This window comes from Petromyzon marinus, chromosome 63 (genome assembly GCF_048934315.1).
Source record: "Petromyzon marinus isolate PM22_M1 ecotype Great Lakes invasive population chromosome 63, UKy_Petmar_22M1.pri1.0, whole genome shotgun sequence".
In the NCBI taxonomy this organism is placed as follows: domain Eukaryota; kingdom Metazoa; phylum Chordata; class Hyperoartia; order Petromyzontiformes; family Petromyzontidae; genus Petromyzon; species Petromyzon marinus.
Window position 1 is genome coordinate 4,186,307 of NC_133729.1, and position 22,175 is coordinate 4,208,481.

Consider the following 22,175-nt stretch of genomic DNA (forward strand, 5'->3'; position numbering starts at 1 on the left):
CACCCCTGCCCCCCACTGAGCTGTGCTGCTCTATTGTCAGAAGCGACCTTGGCCATCACAACTGATGGCTCAACGAAGCGGCTCATCATCATCATTACGCGGAAATTTAGAGCAGCCAAATACTCTAAACGAATGTTTCTAATTGTGGAGGGAAAAACTGGAGGACCCCGAGAAAAGTCCAAGCGACCGAGGGGAGAGAGAACACGCAAACTCCAAATAGACAACAGGTGTCAGGGTCGGGATCGAACACACGACCTCCTGTATACCAGGCGAGGTAGTTAACATTTCCAAGCCACCGTGGCGCCCGAACATTGCCCTAGGTCAGCAGCCAAAATAACAAGGGCAGCCGTTTTTCTCGAATTAGTTTAAACAAAAAAAAAACCAAACAGCTCAACATTTCAAGAGCCGCGAACCCACGTGAACACGAGACGGTGACCCCTTCGTAAATAACATCAACGAAGCGGTCCTTAAAAAGAGGCCCCCCCCGTAGCCGGCTCAGCGGCACTTTACGACTTCCGGCACGCCCACACACAAGGGGGGGTGCCGTGCCGGGGGGGGGGGGGCGGCCGTGCGGGGGGAACGCCGGCTCAGGCCACCCACCCTCGATGCTGACCGACTCCGCGATGCTGCAGAAGCCTTCCTCGGAGTAGACGCCGGGGCACAGGACGATGCGGTCCCCCTCGTAGCACGCGTCCAGCGCTCCCTGCAGGCTGCTGTGGAACTGCATGCGCGCCCAGCAGGGGTTGGGCAGGGGAACAGAGAATTACAGTAGAACCCCTCTTAAAGACCACTCCTTTTAACGACCGATCGCTTAACGACGGGCCTCCAGAGCCCAGGGTAACGTTCGATGCTATCGGAACGAATTAAGCCTTTAACGTGCATTTCCTATACTCGCTTAATGACCGGTTTCGTGGAAACAATTACTGTCGTTAAGAGCGGTTCTCCAGGAACAGCCGATCTTCGATTATCCGGCGACTACGGAAGGGGGAGGGGAGCTCCGGATTTTTTAAAAAGCCGGATAATCACTCGCCGTAATTATTTTAAACAGCTTATTTTTGGACATTCTTGCATGACGTTACATTTTTAGGTGTTGGGTGTATTTTTTGGTGAGGAGGGGGGGGGTTGGCGTTTTAAATTTGTTTACTGTATAAAATTGACATGAACAAACGTACAGATAGACGAGCATAAATATGCACCTGTAAAAAGTTACTATATTGCTTGTGCCGTGCTTACCACTCCAATGTGGAAGACTCGGCGTGGGGCGATGTACGTAGCACTACTACGCTCTTGTTTCAACACCACCATGTGTCTGACGTTCGCCGGACTGATGCGGCCATTAGACCGGTACGCCGAATTACACAACGCAACTTTTCGCCGGATCGCACCGTCTATATTTTATGCCTTTGTTACCGTAGTTGTTAGTTATGAAAGATGTACACACGTGCAGTATTTTCATTGCTTAAGTTGTATGTAGTGTATAACGTAGTGTATATCTAATATTTACCACTGAATTCAAGCGTAGCTGCTTTTATCATCAAACACGTGGTGGCGATCGCTGGACTGGTTTGTAGTAAGTTGTATGTAGTGTATAATGTAGTGTATAATATTAATGCAGTGTATATAATATGTATGTAGTGTATAATGCAGTGTATATAATATGTATGTAGTGTATAATGCAGTGTATATAATATGTATGTAGTGTATAATGCAGTGTATATAATATGTATGTAGTGTATAATGTAGTGTATATAATATTTATGTAGTGTATAATGTAGTGTATATAATATGTATGTAGTGTATAATGTAGTGTATATAATATTTATGTAGTGCAGAGCTGGGGAACGTCCAGCCCGCGGGCCTCATACGGCCCCCGGGCTCGACGTTTAGTCTAGCCCTGCCAAGGCAACCGCAGGCGGGACTCGAAATTCAATTAATCCAGGAGCAAACCTGGAAAAGCAGTTGCGAGTAGCAGCAACATCATCGATACCAGCTAACATCATACGCCTCGCCAAAGAGAAGCAGTTCCAGCCATCACATTAGGGGCGAGTTAATTAAATGTTTGACCAAATATAACAGGCTAATTTTTAAGTTGATGATTTTGCATGGCCTGCGAATGATGTTATCAATATCCAAATGGCCCTTGGCAGAAAAAAGGTTCCCCACCCCTGATGTAGTGTACAATGTAGTGTATATAATATTTATGCAGTGTATAATGTAGTGCATATAATATGTATGTAGTGTATAATGTAGTGTATATAATATTTATGTAGCGTATAATGTAGTGTATATAATATTTAACACTGAATTCAAGCGTATATGCTTTTGTTGTCACGCACGTGGTGCCGATTGCCAGACTGGTTGGTTTGTAGATAGTTGTATGTAGTGTATAATGTAGTGTATATAATATTTATGTAGGGGGGTAACTTTGCTACACGCTACGGTAGTGAGATGTTAACTACCTCACCCGGTATACACGAGTTCGTGGGTTCCATCCCAACCCCAACGCCTATATATTTTTGAGTTTGCGGTGTCTCTCTCCCCGCGCTCATGTGGACTTTTTTTCCAGCCCCCACGGTTTTTCCCTCCACACTCAGAATCAACGTCGCGCTTTTTAGAGTATTTGGCTGCGATACATTTCCACATGAGCTGTGACTTGTGGGCTGGGTCACTTCTGAAAAAAGAGCTAACGTGACTTTACCGAATAGAACCAAAGAGTATGGATCCTTGTAGTCACGAAAGCTTCAAATCTAGAAGAGCTATCGAGCTCAAATTTGCCAATCATTATTGTCGACCCCTACTCTATGCGAATGACGTCACCTGTTCGTTAATGTCCACTGTGCAGCAGGCGGCGCTTAAGTTCCACGGTCAAAATACACACCGCGGCATTCACCAGGGAGGCCTGCCGGATCTGAACCGCGGGGGGGGGGGGGGGCCACGTCAACACCGCTCCCCCCACCCCCGCCCCCAGCCCAACCCTCACGTGTATCATCCGGTCGTCGTCTCCGCCGGTGCCGGCGCCAAGCGACTCGGCGAGCGAGCGGGTGAGCGCGCCGAGTGTGGCGGGCGACGCGGAGCGCGCCACCACGTGCGCCGCCGCGGCGCCGTCGGGCCGGGGACCGCGCGCCACTCGCGCCACTCCCCCCGCACTCGCCTGGTATCCCAGCACGAAGCTGAACAGGGGGCGGGCGGCGACAGCAGCGGCAAGGACAAGATAACAAAAAAGAGTTTCGTTTTGTTGGTATTTTTTTTATATATATGTATACGCGATTTCTTTGCCTTGCCCATAATTTTTCGCTTCGGTCGTGTTTTTCGTATTGGTGTTGGTAACGTTCTGAGACCGCGCCCCTTACTAATGCTGATTGACAAGATATACATTTATTATATTTTCGGCAAAGCAAACTTCCAAAAGGCAGAACCACGATATAGGCATCAACAATATTCGAATTTGCGACATTATCATATTAATAATATTTATTTATACTGGAGGAATCCGATGAGCTGTAAAGCTCTTTTTCACAGATGTCGAGTAGGGGCAGGTCAGAATTTTACAACAACAAACAATAGTAATACAAAGTACAAGAAAAGTGAACAAATCACGAAAAATATGAATACATCTATTTTCATGTTACCAGGTAAAGCCCACTGAGCTATTAGGTTATTTTTCAGAAGCTACCTGGCCACAAATGATAGCTCAACGAAGTGGCTTATCACGTGGAAATTTATAGTAGCCAAATAATCTAAAAATCCACGCGACCACAAGGAGAACACGCAGACTCCAAATATACAGCAGGCGTCACGGTCGGGATCGAACCCCCGACCTCCTGCTTACCAGGCGAGGTAGTTAACATCCCACCACCGTGACTGTTGCACTGCTAATTACTCAATTGGGATAAAGATCTTCAGTACAGCCTTAACAGACTGTTGGGGCAAGTGCTGTTAACGAGCAGCGCCTATGAAGGCCGCTATGGCACACGAGGGGGTGGGTGGCCAACACCACCTCCGGCCGCCTTTGTCTCCCCAGCGGCGATGTTTATACACTGCACTAGGTACTCATTTGAGGCCGAGTCGACCTAGGGGAGTCCCACGACCAGATCAGATAATCGTCAGTGGTGTTGGCCATGAGAGGAAATCGAACTCGGGTCGCCGGGTTCGTAGCGCAGCGCGCTAACCACAACACTACCGCTCACACACACACAAATAAACAGCGATCATCGCCCCCTACTGGAAAACTAACGCCCCAGGTCACTCCTGCAAACGACACTCATACTGCTGTCCCACGTTCTCGACGTAGCTCAGTTGGGCCATACCTGATAAAAAAATATATATATACACAAAGAGTCCCCGGGTTACGTAACGATCCGTAACCCGAATTTTCCATATCTCGGAAATTGAACAATCTTCCCCCAAAATCAACGATAAATTCCCACCACTTGGTCGCTTTCCAGTCATCATTACAATACAATTAAGGGTGACACTGCACTGCAAGTTACGAGACGACGTGGCGGCTATACGCACGGTAACAATGTAACAGCGCGACCAAGTGCGGGGCGGCTGTACACCACCGCCTCGGGCAAGATCCTGCACCGACTTACGCCTCGCTCCGCGGTATTAATCCGCAACCTCACCGCGCTTCACTACCTGCGCTTACGTAACTAAACGCAAACACATTGGCGTATTTTAAAAAAACAAAATGCTTAAACACGAATCGTAGGGGCATTTCCGTTAGGTCGGATTTCCATAAGGTCGGGTTCTTCCGCAACCCTGGGACTGTCTGCATATCTATGAAACTGGGTTTACTACCAGGCTTCGCCCCGAGACTTGGATTCTTATCTTGGATTAATACGCGGCCCACGCGGAGGGTGGGGTGGGGGGATGCGTGACGTCAGCAAGCACGCTGCGTGACGCTTCCGCATGCGGATGACATCACAGATGTGACGTCACCGCTCACTTGCCGTGCAAAATATATACATGCATTATTGCGCCCCCCCCCCCCCCCCAAAACACAAAAGTATATTTTTATACTTTTTTCATTGTGTACAGTCTGGAAGCTACCCACATGCCAAATTTCACGTTTGTTGCATGTTGGGAAGTATGCTAAACATTTTGAACGCACACATTCACAAATTTATCTTTTCTATATATATACAAATAGCAGTTTAACACGTAGGCTTTCGCGACCAATATTATTCATAATAAAGGTTTTTGGGTTAGATCGCGTTATTTATAAATGTGTCGTAACCCGGGTGGTGGAGGGTTACGACACGTTTATAAATAACGCGATCGAACCCAAAAACCTTTATTATGAATACAAATAGCAGGAAGAAGTTGTAGCCCTTCTCACCGAAGCACGGGATTCTCCATGATCTGGAGCTTGCGCTTGGCGGTCTCCAGACTCTCGTAGAGCTCCACGCCGCGGGCCACCTTGGCTCCATCCTGCTCCATCTCCTCGGCGTCAGACCCCTCCGTGATGGAGCCGCGCAGGCGGCTGAACTCGGCGTAGGTGGCGTCGAAGTGTGAGCGCAGGCGGGCGTACTCGCTCACCAGCCCCGCCGGGATGCGCCCCTCCAACACGTCGTAATACCTGCAGCCACCACGTCGTTGTCGTCGTCATCATCATCATCATCCTCATCACCACGCCATAGTACCTACAGCCATGTCATTGTCAACATCATCGTCGTCGTCAGCACGTCGAAGTACCTACAGACACGTCATCATCATCATCAGCACATCATAGTACCTACAGCCATATTATTATCATCAGCACATTATAGTACCTACAGTCACGCCACCATCATCATCCTCATCAGCACGCCATAGTACCTACAGCCACGTCATCATCAGCACGCCATAGTACCTACAGCAATGTCACTTCATCAGCATGTCATAGTACCTACAACCACGCCACCATCATCATCCTCATTAACACGCCATAGTACCTACAGCCACGTCATCATCAGCACGTCATAGTACCTACAGCCATGTCAACATCATCAGCATGTCATAGTACCTACAGCCACGCCACCATCATCATCCTCATCAGCACGCCATAGTACCTACATCCACATCATCATCAACACGTCATAGTACCTACAGCCATGTCAATATCATCAGCATGTCATAGTACCTACAACCACGTCGTCATCATCAGCACGTCTAAGTACCCACAGCCACGTCATCATCATCATCAATGTCATAGTACCTACAGCTACTTCATCATCATCACCATCAGCACGTCACGTTAGTTCAACGCAAAAATATTCGTCCTTACAGTTTGAGTCTTGGATCGACGCATCTCACAAAGTAATCGTAATCGTCATCATCTTCTTCGTCCCACGCCCTCCAGATGTGTCCCAGGAAGAAACTAAAAGACAAACGCACGCGCCGGTCAATCACCAACACGTACCAATTACAGTGATCACAACGAGTGATCAAACGCAACGTGAAACGTGTCACGTGATTACGTGCCGAAAGGCAAAGTGTCTCCCGGTTCATACGAGCAATGCGGAGAGGCTCATCTCTGTTGGGTGCTCCGAGCAGAAAAATAAACTTAGGCGCACACTTCCGCGAAATAAAGTCTCGACTATCAGCGAGGCATTTCCTACATAAATAAACGGTGTATTAAATATAGTGATTCGGAACAAAGACAAGGATCCGCCGTATAGCCTTTGTTCGATCACCGAATTCGCGAGCACAAATCAGATTTGAAACACGGCAGAACGAATTATTCTGCCGTAGCTGATCACTGTTACAACGCTGTGGGTGATCACGATATAGTTTTCTCCGATACCAAGGTTCTCTGTAAACCTACGGGTTTTCATCAGAGATTTGTTCACGAGGCAATTCAGATTTACAAACAGACACAATTTCAACCGAGAGGATGGTTTCAAATTAAGCAATCATTGGAAAGATGTTCTAAATCGAACCAAACATTAAACTAATTTTCAATGGTACAGTATATTTATTCAAGTAGTGGCATCCCAAACTCTCACGGTAGTACAGCATTTTTTCCTAATTCCAAGCTCTCACAGTGGCACATTTTATGCTAATTCCTTTGTCAAGGCGTTTTCTGTTTACCCCCTCACAGCTCATTGGTGTTTTCGGTAAAGTCACGTATGTAGGAATACCATAACATTATATTAAAACAAATCAATCACGCCGTTTCGACCGCAACACAAGCGATCTTCATCAGGCGTAAGAAACAAATCACGGAGGTAAATACAACAAGAAGATGAGAGACGAGAATTCAACACACCTAAGGAAAAAATATGTGATACACAACCAGTCAGGTCAACAACACGGTTAGACACCTGGCGGACCACGAATTTCAGAAGAGTGTTAAATTTCGTGTTCAACCTCTGGATTAAACATACCAGCATAGACAGAATGAACAAATACGAGGTACAAGTCAGAAATACATATACAGAGACACCAAGAGGCAAGGACGGACAGAGAAGTAAGGTCGGATGAAACGGAAGCCTTAAATAAGAAGTGAAGGTGGGGGGAGGGGCCAGAGAGAAAGGGCACAGCCGCAGAAGCGGGGGGAGGAGCAGGAGGAAGCACGGGCTGCAACGCAGCAGAGGCGGGGGGCAGGAGCATGTAAGGGGCACACCACGTTTAGGACAGAATTGTAAAGGTAACTTCCCCGTAGAAGTGTGTTAATAAAGAATTAAAGCTTTCGTGACTGCATAAATTACTCAGGTAAGTGTCTAACTGTGTTGTTGACCTGACTGGTTGTGCATCACATATTTTTTCCTTAGGTGTGTTGAATTCTCGTCTCTCATCTTCTTGCTGTATTTACCTCCGTGATTTGTTTCTTATGCCTGATGAAGATCACTTGTGTTGCGGTCGAAACGTCGTGATTGATTTGTTTTAATATAATGTTATGGTATTCCTACATACGTGACATTACCGAAAAAACCAACGAGTAATTTATGCAGTCACAAAAGCTTTAATTCTTTATTTGCCCCCTCACAGCTTAAAGGAGGCGACCTGAGCTTGGCTTTCTTCACTCCAACGCTGTCCTCTGGACAGTTTGGTCCCTTCACCTGATGAAGGCCACTTGTGTTGTGGCCGAAACGTCGTGATTTTTTGTTGTTTTATTTTTTACCTACGTGACTTTACCGAATAGAACCAAAGAGTATGATGGATCCTTGCAGTCACGAAAGCTTCAAATCTAGAATTTTTTTTACCATTTTTTGCCCCCGGACATCGGACAAAATTTCTGAGGTCGGACAACTGGAAAAACCTGTTTGGGCCGAGACGCGTATCCAGGGCGACCGAGACAAAGGCGAATGACCCATTTTACGCGTAGCTCTCTCGTCCTTTATCACTGTGAAGTTCCTGCCCCCCCCCCCCCAAACGACTCCTCTCATCCAGCCCATGGACCAACAGGTAATTTCCAACTTTAAAAAAACTATACACGAAAGCCCTTTTTCAAAAGTGGCAAAATGGGCTGAGTTACACAATTTTGTAGAAAAATATCATCCAGATAAGGCGGTAGCCAGCAGAGCAGGCGATTTTTATAATGATAATGCATTGAGTAATTTCAGAAACATCTTAAAACGGAGGCAGAAACAATCCTCTCCATCAGTTTTTAGTAAAAAGGCCCTCAAGTGAATCACAGTTACTGCTCGAAAAAAGGCAGAGAAGAAAGAACTCCAGAAGGGCAGTTACCCAACGTGTTTATGGAGGGGGACTCCCCTTCCAAGCAACACTGACACCTCCTGCTCCCCTCCTCACCACCTTCCACTCAAGCCATCCACTCTCCTTACTACAGGTAAAGTGAAGTTCAATGTTCATTTATTCTATTAATTATAACTGTGTTTCTTGTTTTTTGTATGCTTTTATGTACTGTGCTGTATTTTAATATTGTAAACTTTGTGTAAAAATGGCCCATAATAGGAGCATCCTTGGGTGGGGAACCAATGAATGCTATTTCCATTCATTCTTATGGGGAAAATTGATTCGGTGTTCGAACAATTCGGTTTTGGAACGAATTAAGTTCGATCTCCGAGGTACCACTGTAAAATAAAACAAATCGCGACGTTTCGATCGCAACACAAGCGGTCGTCATCAGGCAAAGGAGTCAGCCTCTAAAGGCAAATTGTTTATAAAGGTTTGGGGATGGGCGTAGCCCAAGTGTATGAACAACACCAGGAGCATGGGCAGTGCACGAGTGCCAATGCAGCAACAATGCAGCAACAATGCAGCAACAATGCAGCAACAATGCAGCAACAATGCAGCAACAATACCAATGCAGCAGCAATGCCAATGCAGCAGCAATGCCAATGCAGCAACAATGCCAATGTAGCAACGATGCCAATGCAGCAGCGATGCCAATGCAGCAGCAATGCCAATGCAGCAACAATGCCAATGCAGCAACAATGCCAATGCAGCAACAATGCCAATGTAGCAACAATGCCAATGCAGCAGCGATGCCAATGCAGCAACAATGCCAATGCAGCAACAATGCCAATGCAGCAACAATGCCAATGCAGCAACAATGCCAATGCAGCAACAATGCCAATGCAGCAACAATGCCAATGCAGCAACAATGCCAATGCAGCAGCGATCCCAATGCAGCAACAATGCCAATGTAGCAACAATGCCAATGCAGCAGCAATGCCAATGCAGCAACAATGCCAATGCAGCAGCAATGCCAATGAAACAACAATGCCAATGCAGCAAAAATGCCAATGCAGCAGCAATGCCGATGCAGCAACGATGCCAATGCCACCTGTAGCCAGGTCGCTTCTGAAAAATAAGCTAACGGCTCAGTGGGCTTTACCTGGGAGGATTTTTAAAATAACTTTAGTTTTATTTGTATATATATTTTGTAAGTAATTTGTTTACCTTCCCTATACTTTGCACTCCTATCGTGTTTTGTGCCGTTTGTTATTGTAACATTCTGACCCCGTGCCCCTACTGGACATCTGTGAAAAAGAGCTTTATAGCTCATCAGATTCCTCCAGTGTAAATGCATATTCTGATTCTTCTCACACGAAGCCAAACGCTCATTCATGGAATTGGCCAATTCCATGCCAATGAGTAGCAGTACCCTCCTGTTAGGAGAGACTTGAGACTCAGAACTCTCTCCAGCCGTGATTCAAAAAGTTTGGAATTGGGCCAAACCTTAAAAAAGTGGCTTCCATAAAAGACTAAATCTTGACTGAAAGCTTTCGTGACTGCGGGAATTCATAGTCTTGGGTCTTTCGGTAAAGTCACGTAGATAGGTTATAAAAAATTATAAAATAAAAAACTACGTTGTTCTGATCACTTTTTTCCACCTGATGACGGTCCTAGTTTTGATTTTATTAATTTTTGAACCTATCTACGTGACTTTACCAAAAGACCCAAAGAATATCCATAAAGGACTGTTCAAACATTTGCTCGCACCTGCTCTTGGAGAAGTGAGAGTGCAAACCAACGCTAACACACTCGGCTGGGACCCCGGGTCGCTGGAAGACTTGAAAAGGTGGAAAGTGACCACAGCCAGAGCGAGAAGTTTACTCGATGTGGTGTGCCGGATACGGACACATCTGCTCGAAATTGAGCCCTGGGTTTAATCTCAGACAGCTTCAACCCTTTCCCGTTCCGAGACGTCTGCAAGTTGCAAGCTGAATATCGGGGTGGGTGTCCCGTTTCACCGCTGAATATCGGGGTGGGTGTCCCGTTTCACCGCTGAATATCGGGGTGGGTGTCCCGTTTCACCGCTGAATATCGGGGTGGGTGTCCCGTTTCACTGCTGAATATCGGGGTGGGCGTCCCGTTTCACCGCTGAATATCGGAACGCGCAAGCGGCTCGGCGTTCATTTTATTTAGAGAGGCGTAGTAGCGCCGCTGTGTTTAAAGACGTCGTTAGTCACCGCACGCTCACCGGACGTGCTCGATGGCGAGCGCCGTGCGATCCAGCCTGCCCGAATCGTCGTACACCACCCAGAGCTCGCGCAGGTTCACGCGCCCGCCAGACCGCTCCAGGATCTGCTCGGCCTCACCGCGACACGGCGGGGGAGTGGGGGCCGGCGCGGCGGCCGTGGCCTCCGGGGTGCCGGCACGGCACGGGGAACCGCACGCCGCCGACGGCGCCAATGGCGCCGACGCCGGGGCGGAGTACTCAATCAGCAACGGCTCGGCCAGGGACACCAGCGCCTTGAGGTCGTCAAAGTAGACGTCCTGTACCTGTGAGAGAGGGCGTGGGAGGAGGATGCGTCTGCGATTCGCCAAACTCTCAGGCCAACAGAACGCCTAAGCTCCAGCGGCGTCAAAACAACCGCAACCTTCGATGAGCGCGGTTGGCTACGTACGGTGCGAAAGAAGTTCAACGTGCGCACGTACAACCCGGCTGGCGCTGTCCCTGGTATTAGACGTGGACGTATGGCTTCCACAGCTAAGATAAAAACATTTAATTATCTCCCCCACCAAATCAAGGACATGGTATAAAATTGCTATCGTGTGCCACCGAGCTATTTTTCAAGGTCTCCAGCTTTATACCTATTTTAAACTACGTTCACGATAAACAACTTTTTTCTTTTACCAGGTAAGGCCCCACTGAGCTATACGGCTCTTTTTCAGAAGCGACCTGGCAACAAATGATAGCTCAACGAAGTGGCTCATCATCATCACGTGGAAATGTATAGCAGCCAAATACTCTAAACGAAGGGGAGAGAACACGCAAACTCCAAATATACAACAGGTGTCAGGGTCGGGATCGAACACACGACCTCCTATATACCAGGCGAGGTAGTTAACAACAGGCCTACCCCCATCCCTAATCAACATGTTAATTTACAGTCTCTAGATCAATCATTGTTCAGCATACATCAAGGATTGCTTTCATTGGCTAGAGAACTCCATTTACAGTCTCGAGACCAGTGTGGTTCTTAATCTTTACTGCAGCCTTGCACACCCCTTTGCTTCTCAATCGTTAAATACAATTACAATATTAATAAACACACAAGAGGGTTTGATAAAACCATGAAAGTTGTACTTACGTAGGGGAGTACCGGGTGACGTCACGTCACGCTCGCCCTCGGAGAGAGTGGCGTCGCAGAACGTGACGTCAGGCGGACCCTGGGGGATGGTGACGTCATGCCCCAGGAGAGTATTTAAAGGGGGACCCGGGATGTAACCGGGGTTCGTCGGGGGAAGGAGTGGGGACTCAGGGTAGTTGATCCTCGCCCGAGGCTAGGGGAGGTTACTCCGCCCGACCGGCCGAGGTTGGGGTAGTCCCGGCCCGGGGCAGGGAGGAGAGCCGAGTTAGCCGGGGTAGTAGGGATCACAGTCCCCTGTCCCCTGGGGACTTATCGGCTAGGGGGGGGGTTTTGGCTCGGCGTAAGCCCTTAACAAACTTGGCGTAAGCCCTTAATAAACGAGCCCCTAACCGCAACTGCTTCGGAGTCGTGGATTGCGCCGCAACACTTACGTGCCCGTGCTTAATTTGTGTTTCGATGATTTACGTTCAAAAGAAGCCTGGCCATGTCTCGCAACCCCCAGAAAGGGTATCTCACACCCCCAGGGGGTGCGGCGTGCACCCCAAGTTAAGAAGAACCACTGCTCTAGACCAATCATTTTTCAGCATACATCAAAGCTTGATTTGATTGGTAAGACAACGCCATTCCCTTGCCCACCCAATCTGTCACAGTTTCTCACGGTGAATGCATTTCCGGTGACGATCGCCGGCAACGATTGCCCCGAAATGTCGAGAGCGGGCCATGGCCTCTTGGCCGTGCCAGACGCGTCCTTGTTGAGCAACCGCTCGCACCGATGCAGACAAAGCGGTTGCGGGCAATAAAGTTGCTTCGTTCGGACCCCCCGCCACCGCTCCTCACCTCCACGAGGATGTCGAAGGCTCCGGTCCTCCACACGGCGCTCCACCCGCACGACTCCACAGTCTCCTCCAGGTACTCGCCCATGAAGCTCCGCACCTCGGACGGGCGGCAGTCGCCTGCCGCAAACACGTCGTCCGTCATGCCGAAACGATTGATAAAACGAACCGTTTCTTTTATTTTAATCAGGCAAGGCCCACTGAGCTATACAGCTCTTATTCAGAAGTGACTTGCTGCTGCTGCTATGCGTGATCCCAATTGAGTAATCTGCCGGTAATTTTTCAGCAGTGGGACGTTTGGCCAATACCAGTTGCACCGTGTGTATGTGTTTTCATCTACGAGTAGAAACTGGAGGATTTACAACTCCATTGGAAGAGTACGAGCGGAGAAATAAACGGAAATATATTTTCAACTTGAACTTCTTTTGCACCGTACGCAGCCAACTGTGCTCATCGGAGGTGCAGTGTTAGTAGTCCATGTGCAGTACGTATCCATGTTGGAACTTCTTTCACCCCGTACATAGCTAACCGTACGAATCGGAGTTGATGCACGGGCTTAGTGAACAAACAGCGCGAATGAGATTCACGTCGAAACTTGTTCTAGAACCATCCGATGACGCTACCATGCTGTAAAGTTTATTCCACCGCTAGCTGTTTTTGTCCAGTGAAGTTGTAAATCTGTTGCTGTGCAGTTGGTGCCTCTCACAACCTGGAAGAGGGAAACTCCACATTATCTTGCACATATGTGTACATACGGCCTTAACGGAAGGCGCTTTACAACGGTTGTACAATTGTACGGAAGATGACAATGTTTAAAATAACGAGTGGGGTTATGAAAAGTGGTGGTGTAGTTATAGTGACAGAAGGTACAGGTGGGAGTGGTTAAGGAGTGGTTGGGGTAGTGATAGGGGTTGGGGTAGTGATAGGGGTCTGGGGTAGTGATAGGGGTTCGGGTAGTGATAGGGGTTGGGGTAGTGATAGGGGTCTGGGGCAGTGATAGGGGTTGGGGTAGTGATAGTGGTTAGGGTAGTGGTAGGGGTTGGGGCAGTGAAAGGGGTTGGGGTAGTGATAGGGGTTGGGGTAGTGATCGGGGCTGGGGTAGTGATAGGGGTTGGGGTAGTGATAGGGGTCGGGGTAGTGATAGGGGTCTGGGGTAGTGATAGGGGTCTGGGGTAGTGATAGGGGTTGGGGTAGTGATAGGGGTCTGGGGTAGTGAAAGGGGCTGGGGTAGTGATAGGGGTTGGGGCAGTGATAGGGGTCTGGGGCAGTGATAGGGGTTGGGGTAGTGATAGTGGTTAGGGTAGTGGTAGGGGTTGGGGCAGTGAAAGGGGTTGGGGTAGTGATAGGGGTTGGGGTAGTGATCGGGGCTGGGGTAGTGATAGGGGTTGGGGTAGTGATAGGGGTCGGGGTAGTGATAGGGGTCTGGGGTAGTGATAGGGGTCTGGGGTAGTGATAGGGGTTGGGGTAGTGATAGGGGTCTGGGGTAGTGAAAGGGGCTGGGGTAGTGATAGGGGTTGGGGCAGTGATAGGGGTCTGGGGTAGTGATAGGGGTTGGGGTAGTGATAGGGGTCTCTGGTAGTGATAGGGTCTGGGGTAGTGATAGGGGTTGGGGTAGTGATAGGGGTCTGGGGTAGTGATAGGGGCTGGGGTAGTGATAGGGGTCTGGGGTAGTGATGGGGGTCTGGGGTAGTGATAGGGGTCTGGGTTAGTGATAGGGGTCTGGGGTAGTGATAGGGGCTGGGGTAGTGATAGGGGCTGGGGTAGTGATAGGGGCTGGGGTAGTGATAGGGGTCTGTGCGAGGTCTGATCGTAGCTGGGGGGGTGGGGGCAGGGAGTAACAGTAGTTTTCAACTTCTTTGGTTCATTCGGTAAAGTCACGTAGAATGACAATAAAATAATAAATTGATAAAATAAAATAACACAATAGTTTTCAAGGATAGGCAAGGTAGAAGAAGAGATCGCTATTAAGGGTTCCCAGCCGTGTCTGGGAGTCACAGCGAGCACGCTACCGCCGCGGGTCACCTAGTATGTAGTCCTGGTAAACCTTGAAGCGCTCGTAATAGGAGAGGTGCGGGGAGTGGAACACGTCCGGGAACTCCACGCAGCCCGAGGACGCCAGGCGCTCGAGTTGTGAGCCCAGCTCCTCGTGGCTCACGCAGACACCGCTTCGCTTGTCCTTCACGTGTGCGGTGAAACCTGCAGGGAGGCGGAGAGTGGGATGTGGATTCACGGAGACACGCAGCGCACGCTTGCGGCGACGGATGCACATGCTGCAGTCACACTATGACATCCGTGAACGACTGAGCATCTGCTGAAAAGCGCTTCATAGCTCATAGGATTCCTGCAGGCTAATTGCAGATTTTGATTCTGGCACGCAGCACCGATGTTCATTCACGCACATGAACAGCAGCACGCCCATCAACACGAACTTTACAACGAGGACCATTATCACCGCTACCGTCATCACTACCCCCATCACCATCCTCACCAACACTACTCCCCTATCATTATCACCACCCCCATCAACACTACCCCCATCATCACCACCCCCATCATCACCGTCAACCACCATTACCACCCCTACCATCACCATTATCACAACCCCCACTACCCCCATCAGCACCCCCACCCACCACCACCACCCCATCACCACCCTCACCACCCCATCACCACCCTCGCCATCACCACCCTCACCACCATCACAACCATCATCACCACCATCATCACCACCATCACCACCACCACCCTCACCACCACCCTCACCACCACCATCACCACCACCACCCTCACCACCACCACCACCCTCACCACCCTCACCGTCCTCCTCCGCTCCCGAACCGCGCGTCTCCATCTCTCCCGCGCGCGCTCGCTGTTTGAACGGGCGACGTCACGAGCAGCTGTTGAGCCGCCGCGCGCTCCTATTGGTGCGATCGCCGGTCACGTGGCACAAAAATTTTTTGAATTTTTTTTAATTCAAATCTCGCGCGCGCGCTGCCAGTTAACAAATCCCCTCTGCGTGTAAGCAGCGCCTGACAGAAGCCTGTGTTTTCAGACTTCCGGAGTAAATTTGCAACGCCGTGTCAACCCGTACGGTTTTACCATCCCCGCAATCTTGTACAGGGTAATTGAGTTTTTCGGGTCCGTAGGGCGTAAACAGCCGTTTCAATGGTTTTTTTGGTCTATTTCTTTGTGTTTCTCTCTCGTGATGGGACTTTGTAGGATGAACGTTGATATTTATAAGGGGCACGGGGTGACCACTAAAGTGAATTCATAGTTGTCAACCCATGTAGGTTAACCCTTGTGTTCTTATACAGGGTAATTGAGTTTTCAGGTTAATAAGGCGTAACAGCCATTTCAATACGAGCAAAAACATTTGTTTTTTTTTTCGATTTGTGTTGTGTTTCTCTCCCTTGTGATTGGACTTTGTAGGATGAACGTTGAGATTTATAAGGGGCACGGGGTGAACAATAAGGTCTGAATTGGTCTGTAGTAAGGGGTGGACAGGTATGAATTGTACAGTTTAACACGTAGGAAGCTTTCGCGACCAATATCCATAATACAGGGGTTTTTTTGAGGGGTTAGATCGCGTAAATATATAAATGTGTCGTTAACCCCTCCACCACCCGACACAGCCCATTAGTTGTAGAGGGGTAGATGTGATAACATGTTATCATGTTATCACATCTAAGGAACGAAGCAGGAGGATTTCTCCACAAATCTGGCTGTCGCCTGATGAAGCTAGTTGTAATTACTGGCGAAACGTCGTACTCAGATGGTAAATGCTGTGGCTTTGCTCTCCAACACACCGGTGTGCTGTTCTGTTTACGTGACAAACAAATTGGCTGTGTCGGGTGGTGGCGGGTTTCACGACACATTTACGCGATCTAACCCAAAAAACTGTATTATGGATGAATTGCACACTTTACTTCGATGTCAAACTTTCGAGAATAGGTGGTTTAAAAAAAATGACAAATCGAATTGGCAAAGGGTCTCGGATGTACAGCTTGGTGTTCTTATTTAAAAAAATCAGGGGGCTAAAGTTATTTGGGGTTTATTTTTTTTAGATTTGCATGTTATTAGAGGACAGGGCCACTTTTCGCTATTCTAGTAATGTCTTCAAAGTGTGCTTATCGATAAAGTGAATGTCATTTAATTTTGATTTAAAGCTTTCGTGACTGCAGTAATTCATATTCTTAGTTTTTTCGGTAAAGTCACGTTGAAGAGAAACAACAAAATAACAAAATATATATAAAACAATAAAAAATTCTCACGACGTTTCGACCATAACTCAAACGGTCATCATCAGGTGTGTTGGTTTGCATAAATTTATTTTTAAACGGCACATTTATTTATTTAAAAAAAAAAACGTTGGCGTCACGCGCAGCGATTGGCAGTTTGCCCAGGACTAGTCCATCTATTTTTTTGAAAAGAGGAGGGGGGAGACGAAATTTTTTTTTATAATGTATGCTGTCTGAAAGCCACTGTAAGCGTGAACAATCAATCAAGAACTGAAATGATTTATCAAATCTTTCCAATGATTGCTAAGATAGAATCCATCTTCTCGGTTGAAATTGTCTCTGTGCTTGTATATGTGGATAGCCTCATGAACGAATCTCTCATGGAAGCCAGATGGCTTACAAAGAACCTCCGTCTTGGAAAAGTCAATGGCATGTGAGCCTACTGAATTAGAACAATGATCTGCTACGGCCGAGGTGTTGGTCCTACCGTGTTTAAGGTCTGCTTTATGTTCACGAATGCGGTCCGAGACATGGCGTTTGGTTTCTCCAATGTAACTACTACCACAGAGGCAACTTAGTTTGTAGACACCAGGGTATTGTATGTCCGGAATCACATCTTTTACAGATGGAACCAGATCACGGATTTTATGTAATGTGTTGAAACGGACCTGGATCTTGTGTTTATTCAAGATTTTGGAGATCTTTTTTGTGATCCCAGCAATGTAGGGTAAAGTGATGGTTTTGAAAGGCTCCTCAAGAGGGTTCTTCTTCATGGTTTGAGTGATAGCTTTGCGGATTGTATAGTCGGAGTAACCATTAGCCCTAAGAGCTTGGTGTACGTGCTTGAGTTCACTGCTTATGTGTTCCTGGTCGGATATGCATTGGGCTCTATGATACAGAGTCTTGATGAGAGAATTCTTCTGTGATGGATGGTGGTGGGAATCCGGTTTCAGATAAGCATCCGTATGGGTAGCTTTCCTGTAGACAGAGTGGCTCATTGAACCATCAGGTCTCTTTTTAATTAGGACATCCAATGCGAAACTAATTCTTTTCAAAACTAGCTTAGCTCTTATCTCAGAAAAAATCAGACTTATACGCACAGAACTAGATCAGTTAGACAAGACACTCTACAAATCACACTTATCATTGACGGCAATAATGTCCACATCGGATTGGGAACATGTAGACAATATGACTGCCTCTTCAGCTGCTACTATGTCGACCAAATGTAAGGAAAACCTGATTTCCAAATTTAACCTCCTCTTCAACAAAAGACCGGACCCACACACCAAAAAGTTAGATGTTAATAAAGTCGTAATTAATCGCAGTAACAGTTCTATTTCCGATGGTCTGAAATCCGCTTTAGCTAAAGGTCTAAACTTTGCAGTCACACCTAAACACATACCAGTTAATGATATAATTGCCCAAGTAGACGTTGCTCTCAGGGGCCTGGATCACATCGCTGCAGACGTAGCAAGATCTGAAATCGCTGCAACCCTCAAAAACGCTAAGATGCCAGCTAGCAACCTCAGCAAAGTTGAGCGTTTTGAATTATATAAATTAAAAAAGAGGAATGATATTGTAGTTCTCTCAGCTGACAAAGGCAATGCTACTGTCATCATGGATAAAATAGAATACAACAACAAAATTAAAGAATTACTCGATGATGGTAGTTATACAAAAATAAAAAGATCCCACCAACAGCCTCGTCACACAAACCAACAAAATAATTTCTGATTCAACCGCATTAATTGATCAATCTAAACAGTTTTTGTTGAAACCTTCTGCTGCCAGGCCACCAAGATTATACGGCTTACCAAAAATACATAAAGTTGATACACCTCTTCGTCCCATAGTCTCTACTATCAGCTCCCCCACCTACAAACTAGCTCGTTTTTTGTCTGAAATCCTGCGTCCTTTCACTGGAAAGACCACCTCTGCGGTACAAAATTCTACTCACCTGGTATCAACAATCAAGGGTATTTCCCTGTCCCCAGACGACCTGCTTGTCAGTTTTGATGTAGTTTCCTTATTCACCAAGGTTCCTGTACCTGACACCATTGCAATCATTGAAGACTTGGTTCATCAAGGACTAAACACTGAGGTACCCCCCCTGGTGAGACACTGTTTAACCAATACATACTTCACTTGGAATGGAACTTTCTACAAACAAACTGAGGGCAGCCCAATGGGCTCCCCCCTTTCTCCAGTTATAGCTAACATTTTCATGGAGAAATTTGAGACTGACGCCATCCAGACTGCCACTCTGCGCCCAACCTTATGGAAGAGGTACGTGGATGACACTTTTGTCATCTGGCCACATGGCCGGCCTGCTCTAGACCAATTCTTCGACCACATCAATTCCATACACCCAGCCATCAGATTTACCATGGAAGTCGAAATAGATGGCAAGATACCTTTTTTGGATGTCCTAATTAAAAAGAGACCTGATGGTTCAATGAGCCACTCTGTCTACAGGAAAGCTACCCATACGGATGCTTATCTGAAACCGGATTCCCACCACCATCCATCACAGAAGAATTCTCTCATCAAGACTCTGTATCATAGAGCCCAATGCATATCCGACCAGGAACACATAAGCAGTGAACTCAAGCACGTACACCAAGCTCTTAGGGCTAATGGTTACTCCGACTATACAATCCGCAAAGCTATCACTCAAACCATGAAGAAGAACCCTCTTGAGGAGCCTTTCAAAACCATCACTTTACCCTACATTGCTGGGATCACAAAAAAGATCTCCAAAATCTTGAATAAACACAAGATCCAGGTCCGTTTCAACACATTACATAAAATCCGTGATCTGGTTCCGTCTGTAAAAGATGTGATTCCGGACATACAATACCCTGGTGTCTACAAACTAAGTTGCCTCTGTGGTAGTAGTTACATTGGAGAAACCAAACGCCATGTCTCGGACCGCATTCGTGAACATAAAGCAGACCTTAAACACGGTAGGACCAACACCTCGGCCGTAGCAGATCATTGTTCTAATTCAGTAGGCTCACATGCCATTGACTTTTCCAAGACGGAGGTTCTTTGTAAGCCATCTGGCTTCCATGAGAGATTCGTTCATGAGGCTATCCACATATACAAGCACAGAGACAATTTCAACCGAGAAGATGGATTCTATCTTAGCAATCATTGGAAAGATTTGATAAATCATTTCAGTTCTTGATTGATTGTTCACGCTTACAGTGGCTTTCAGACAGCATACATTATTAAAAAAAAAATTTCGTCTCCCCCCTCCTCTTTTCAAAAAAAATAGATGGACTAGTCCTGGGCAAACTGCCAATCGCTGCGCGTGACGCCAACGTTTTTTAAATAAATAAATAAATGTGCCGTTTAAAAATACATTTATGCAAACCAACACACCTGATGATGACCGTTTGAGTTATGGTCGAAACGTCGTGAGAATTTTTTATTGTTTTATATATATTTTGTTATTTTGTTGTTTCTCTTCAACGTGACTTTACCGAAAAAACTAAGAATATGTCATTTAATTTGTTTAATAGTACAATTCACGTTTGGCCACGAAATAAGTTCAACGTACAGCATGTACAATATTGTGTTCGTAATATTAAGCGGACTTAAAACATCAAAAGTATTACAAATATTTTATCATGCCGCTGTTGGGTTGGCTGTGACCGCACAAGCACTGTGTGCGGCTTTAAAAGGAAAAATATAATAGCCGACGTTTTAGACATTGGCCCTTCTTCAGAGCATACGAATGGGCATTTACAGAACCAAAATAATCTAAATAATCTCAATGCATGGGGGTCACGAGACATCTGGACCACCATATTTGTTACAGCACAGGGACTCCTCTACTTCAGAACGTTCGACTTACGAACTTTCAGAGATACGAACAAACCCGTCCGTATGTCCAGTTGCCCGTTCGGACCGAGAGTCGTAAGTTCAACCGTCACGCAACAGATGACGGTGATGGCATCTACATCTGCAGACCGTGAAGAACCAGTGGCATCTACATCAGCAGAACATGAAGAACCAGTGTCATCTACATCTGCAGAACATGAAGAACCAGTGGCATCTACATCTGCAGACCGTGAAGAACCAGTGGCATCTACATCTGCAGACCGTGAAGAACCATTGACATCTACATCTACAGAACGTGAAGAACCAGTGGCATCTACATAACATGAAGAACCAGTGGCATCTACATCTGCAGAACATGGAGAACCAGTGGCATCTACATCTGCAGAACGTGAAGAACCAGTGGCATCTACATCTGCAGAACATGAAGAACCAGTGGCATCTGCAGAACATGAAGAATCAGTGGCATCTACATCAGCAGAACATGAAGAACCAGTGGCATCTACATCTGTAGAACGTGAAGAACCAGTGGCATCTACATCAGCAGAACGTGAAGAACCAGTGGCATCTACATCTGCAGAACGTGAAGAACCAGTGGTATCTACATCAGCAGACCATGAAGAACCAGTGGCATCTACATCTGCAGAACGTGAAGAACCAGTGGCATCTACGTCTGCAGAACGTGAAGAACCAGTGGCATCAACAACAGCAGAACATGAAGAACTAGTGTCATCTACATCTGCAGAACATGAAGAACCAGTGGCATCTACATCGGCAGACCGTGAAGAACCAGTGGCATCTACATCTACAGAACGTGAAGAACCAGTGGCATCTACAGAACCTGAAGAACCAGTGGCATCTACATCTGCAGAACATGGAGAACCAGTGGCATCTACATCTGCAGACCGTGAAGAACCAGTGGCATCTACATCTGCAGAACATGAAGAACCAGTGGCATCTGCAGAACATGAAGAATCAGTGGCATCTACATCAGCAGAACATGAAGAACCAGTGGCATCTACATCTGTAGAACGTGAAGAACCAGTGGCATTTACATCTGGAGAACATGAAGAACCAGTGGCATCTACATCAGCAGAACATGAAGAAAGAGTGGCATTTACATCGGGAAACGTGAAGAACCAGTGGCATCTACATCTGCAGAACGTGAAGAACCAGTGGCATCTACATATGCAGAACGTGAAGAACCAGTGGCATCTACATCTGCAGAACGTGAAGAACCAGTGGCATCTACATCTGTAGAACGT

The 22,175-nt window shown here is 47.0% G+C and overlaps 1 protein-coding gene across 1 annotated transcript in view; it reads right to left on the reverse strand.

Moving 5' to 3' along the window:
• SHCBP1 (SHC binding and spindle associated 1) overlaps positions 1–15,763 on the reverse strand; it is a 43,406-nt gene extending 27,643 nt beyond the window's left edge. Inside the window, exons 1-8 of the mRNA XM_032977473.2 lie at positions 15,641–15,763; positions 14,846–15,019; positions 12,828–12,943; positions 10,877–11,178; positions 6,269–6,361; positions 5,342–5,581; positions 2,981–3,170; positions 601–721 (exon numbers count right to left, since the gene is read on the reverse strand). Of these exons, the coding sequence (XP_032833364.2) occupies positions 601–721; positions 2,981–3,170; positions 5,342–5,581; positions 6,269–6,361; positions 10,877–11,178; positions 12,828–12,943; positions 14,846–15,019; positions 15,641–15,674 (1,270 nt within the window). The 5' untranslated portion in view covers positions 15,675–15,763. The remainder of the gene's footprint in view (positions 1–600; positions 722–2,980; positions 3,171–5,341; positions 5,582–6,268; positions 6,362–10,876; positions 11,179–12,827; positions 12,944–14,845; positions 15,020–15,640) is intronic.
• Between the last annotated feature and the right edge of the window lie 6,412 nt (positions 15,764–22,175).